The sequence below is a fragment of the Corvus moneduloides genome, chromosome 4 (assembly GCF_009650955.1).
Source record: "Corvus moneduloides isolate bCorMon1 chromosome 4, bCorMon1.pri, whole genome shotgun sequence".
Taxonomy (NCBI): Eukaryota; Metazoa; Chordata; class Aves; order Passeriformes; family Corvidae; genus Corvus; species Corvus moneduloides.
In genome coordinates, this window is record NC_045479.1 from 49,117,473 (window position 1) to 49,122,472 (window position 5,000).

A 5,000-nucleotide genomic window follows, 5' to 3' on the forward strand; every position below is an offset into this window, starting at 1 on the left:
ATACAAAAGCAAGAAGAGAAGGAATGCAGTAGTTTCGTCTTCTAAAATAATTGTTTCATGCTGAACAGCCCAATCCTGTACTATGCCTGGTTTCACGCCTACATTTATTTCTGAAAGGAGAATCCTACAGAAAGATTCTCCATTAAATGTTTAATTACGCATCTTTCAATAAGCCAGAGAGACTTGTCTTACGGAACGGTTCCATTCTCAAATCTGTCACTTAAAATATGATGTGATTTTGGATTAATTAATTAAAGGTGGTGACTTGTTTCCTCTGTCTGTAACAAAGAAATAATTCCTACCTACCTTAAACCAGCTCTGAATATGACTAATATATGTGATTTTGTGACTCTCCTCAAAAGCACTGAAAACTAAGGAAATTTTCATTATCAATACCTGACTTTCAAAATAAAAGGAACTTGGAATAAAAATAGTGTGTCTTCTCTGGTTGTACTTGGTGAGATTGGTCAACAGTTCTTGAAAATATGTGTGCAATTTTTCAAGGCTTCTGAAAAATGCAAAAGCTTATTGCAGGTGCAAGCTACCTATCCATTTATGCCATTAAGAATATGATTTTTATGGGTAACATGTAAAATATAAATTTGTATGATTCTTGTTATCAATTAGCTCATAGGAACAATAGATGAGTGTTTAGCTGGCAAGCTTCTTTACAGCTAAAGCTGAATTTTTATGTACAACGGAAGAGTGCTGTTAAATGCACAGCCTTAGTCTCCACTGTTTCTCTATTAAATTGATCTGGGATAAACCCAGATTTTTTATTCTTGAAAGAAGTTCTGTCTTCATTTTTGCAGCCATGTTCATCTATCTAATTTCTAATATCCATGTTTTCAATCTGAGTCATAGCTTTTCCTTAATTTGTAAATTCATATGCAGTACTAAAGCAGTATACAGATGTTCTTGCCTGAAATGCCATTTAGATGTGTTAAAAATTGTTTAGATATCTGTAATTTTATTTAGCAGGATTTATAAGATAATCCAAATAAATGGGGAATAGCCTGCAACAAAAACATGAGAAACTTCAGAATATGATGGACCTTCCTTCTGGGTCCATCATGGAGCCAACAGATTTGTGTTCTTCAGCAGCTGTCCCACCCATTGTGTTTTGTAGGATTGCATAACAAATCATCTTCATGGCAGAGTTAGGAGTTCAGTGTCTTTGAGGATGCCATGTAACAAATAGGTTGCAGTCATAAATCATGTTTCACTTTGTCACTTCAATTTTTCATGAGAAGTTTAACCAAGAACTTCGGGGTATTTGTGGCCCACTCAAAGGAACCACCCTATCTCTTCATTGGGTCACTCTACATGAACTGATTTTAGATGCATTGAGAGATTTCTATGAAAAAGAGTGAGAGATTGCCTTTGCTACATTTTCGTAAAATCAGATTAGAAATTTTGGAAAACAGACACTAAATCAACAAAATATACCTAATGCATATAATTGGCCATAAAATAGCAGGTTTCAGATAGTCTTCCAACCCAGATAGCACAGTAGCACTATGCCAGTAAGAAATAAAGTACAGTCTGGTGTATCACTGAAGGCTGTGAAATGTACCAATTTATATTACCTAATGACAATTAGAGAAATCTCTTTGCTTAATGTGTTCTGCTAATGTAAATCTCAAGCAGTTTTCAAAATGCCTTATCCTTTATCTGTGGGAAAGAATGTATGTATCAGGTAGGATACACACGTAAGGATCATCACATAAAATTCTTTTAAAGGCAATATTATCTATATAAATCTGTATTTTTACTAATGATCTTGACTGCCAGTTTTTTTCATGCTTCTATTATCTTGAAAAACAGGAACTGTTGAAAATTACAGGAAAAACAAATTTTTTGAGAAAAGCTGTTAGAACGTAATGCAAAGCAGGTATCTCTCCAAGTATAAGAGCGTGTATGCAGTTAGGGAGATTCAGAGCAGATCCTAAAACGCTAACAAAAATATGCCTGGTGAAGGGGAATCTGTATTTCAGACTAAGGAATAGAGGACTCTCATGGTACCATGAGTGTTGCTAAACTTAGTCTTACAGGCTGGAGCCTTTAGCACAGAGTATGAATAAATGAGTGCCAGTTACAGTTAGGTTGACTTTCACTCAGTTTAGATCAAAATACTCATATTTTGGTACATATTTTAAAAAGTAAGCATGTAAGCGTTAGGAAAGTTCTTGCAGGGTTTAAAGGTTAAAGGTAATGGTTTAATTGGGAAAGTGTCCATCTTCCTCTCTGCCTTCTCATATCTGTGGGACATGTAGTAGTTGAACAGCATCACTGAGATATAATTGTTACAAGGAGACAAATTCAGATCTCAAGTAAACAGAGGAAATTCTTGGTGACTTCTGAGGGAATTGAATAGTGACTCCAGCCAGTGAATTTTGTTCTTTGCTCCTGCCTCCCAAAGTTGTAAAAACTTGTTTGTCTTGCCTTTAGGACTTGGTAAACTTAAAATAAAACATTATTGTATAGAGGTGTGGTGTTTCCAGTGCTACAAAACTCGATGTTACAAAGTTTAACAAGAATTAATCCTCTGAAAGTTAGATGTCTACTAAAAAGTGAGCATGCACTCCATGGAGAGAGACAGGCCCATTCCAAATGTGGGCTTAGTTCCATGTTAAAATAAATGCCTAAACTAAATCAGATAAACTTTGCTCAGGATTTCTTTATTCTATTGATTATGGAAGGAGTGCAGGGATAGATGAGCTTAAATTCCTCTCCACAAGTTTCTGAGTGGAAATCTGGTTTGTCTTTTCCATTTGTATTTTAGAGTAAAACCTTCAGAATTTTTATTCTTAAAATTCATTTGATGTTTGCAAAAAGATTATCAGACTTTTTGGTAAAGGCCGGTATGTTTACTTTCAGACTCTTAATTAGTAAGTGTTTTAAGACCATAGTTTACGCTGTGATGAATTGTGTAGAAAGTGGTATTCTGTGTAATATTATATGAGGTAATTTCTTCTAATAGTAAATTTCAGCAGACTTGTGTTTCTTTTTTCCTCTGTTTCATTTATACAAAGTCTTTCGGGATAGGTTCAAGTAATAGAAACATTAGAAGAGTTTTTCCTCTTAAAATTGGCTCGTGATTTAATTTATTAATAATAATATTATTTTTGCTGATTTACAGAAGACTGGAATGTCCCACAACATCTCACAAAGCAGTATTTATATGCCAGCTTGCTATTATATACAGAAAAAACATTTGAATTTTGCTGGACAAGCGAGTGGCTGCTTTTTCATGAGTGGAAAGCCTGGCTTGCTGACAGCTGTTTGACCGTGCCCGGGTTAGCTGGAGCAATGGTCTCACATTGTGTGCCTGCTACAGCGCTCAAGAAATACCTCAGGCTCTTTCTTAGGACTTTTCTCTCCTACATACTGAGTGAAACATGTTTGCTGTGTCTTTCCAACTCACACATATATTCCTGAGAACATGTCTGCATGTGGGTGTTTATGCATTTGCAGACACTTGATCTCAGTGTATAACAAGTGGAAAATAAAGCCATTTCCAAACCAGCACCTACTCAAAAATGCATTCCTAGAGTTTAGTGGAAAAACTAATAATCTAATGCCAAGGTTTCCCAACTTTCAGTTTTCATTTAGGAATGCTGAGAACACGATTCTCTCTGCAGAGAGCAGGTGACTGAGGTGGCAGTCCTTGCTGTGTACTCTGATATGTCCATGACATTTTTATTCCTGTATAAATCAGACCTTCTTAAAGGACTAGCTGAGCAAGAAAGTTCTTCTTCTACTGAAGTGATGTATTATGCGAAAAATTTTTTAGGCTAAGTGTCTTTATTGTGGAAAACATTTACTGCTTAAAGATACTTATTTTGCTGTCTGCCTTAATCATATCCTTTGAAACAGTCTCAATAGATTTTTCTATTCGTAACATTATGACACTTGATGAGATGATTGATTATGAAGTGTTGAGAGCCCTGCCATGTGATCATTTATTTTTAAATACACATTTGTACTAGCCAATGCTTAAATTTCTTGCAGGAATACATAAGAGATGTGAAACATAAAGCTTGAGTCTGATCAAAACTGATGCCTCTGGAAATAGAGTGCCTGTGTAGTAGTACTGCAATAGTACAGTACTGTAATAGTACTGTGGCCTTAAAATAACAGATTCTGACTGAAACTAGAACTTTGCAGTGATAAATACTATGTAAAAAATTATGGTCCATCTTTGCTACAAAATAAAAAAGATGTACTGCTGTAGTGCAGGCAAAGTAAAATGTGTTTGACGATGATATCTTTCTTTCCCTGTGCAGGTGCCTGTGTCAGTGGCCATGATGACTCCCCAGGTGATCACCCCTCAGCAAATGCAGCAGATTCTCCAGCAGCAAGTGTTGTCTCCGCAGCAGCTTCAAGCACTTCTCCAGCAGCAGCAAGCAGTTATGTTGCAGCAGGTAATGTGTGTTACCTGCTTTGGACTGTTAGCACAGGGTATTCACACAAATGTCAGCCAGATTTTATGGGTCTTATTTTGTAATATTTCATTGCTCATTACACCAAAAAGAATGAAAATAAACGTGAAACTTTTCAGTCTCTAAATTTATCTTTTTTTAATTGCAGAAGTGTGATATTGTACTTTGAAACATTCAATAATATATTAAAACCAGCAGCAGCAGCAGTGGCAGATGCATTACAAATACCAAACAAATTGATGTTTAAATTTTCAAGCGTTTAGGCACATTTTAATTGTAGACCTGCCAAAGGAAGTGCAAATAGAGTTGTAGATAATTGTTGCTTTAAAATTCATAACACTGTAGTGCTCCCTTTAGTCACATAAATAGTATGCGGTTATGAAATTTGAACTTAACAGCTTGTTTTGTCAGGGGAAAAGGTTTTTTATTTTGTTTTTTTACATACTAAAAATTTGCCCCAGATAAAGCTAAAAAGAAGGAGGAGGTTGCTGTTCCTTAGCACAAAATCTGTCAGCTAATTGAAAAATATGTGAACTTGTTATTCATACAATAATG

At 35.4% G+C, this 5,000-nt stretch overlaps 1 protein-coding gene across 1 annotated transcript in view; it reads left to right on the plus strand.

Annotated features, from left to right (window-relative positions):
* The window catches only part of FOXP2 (forkhead box P2), a 415,537-nt gene that overhangs the window by 341,435 nt on the left and 69,102 nt on the right, over positions 1-5,000 (plus strand). Inside the window, exon 6 of the mRNA XM_032107078.1 lies at positions 4,290-4,427. Within this exon, the coding sequence (XP_031962969.1) occupies positions 4,290-4,427 (138 nt within the window). The remainder of the gene's footprint in view (positions 1-4,289; positions 4,428-5,000) is intronic.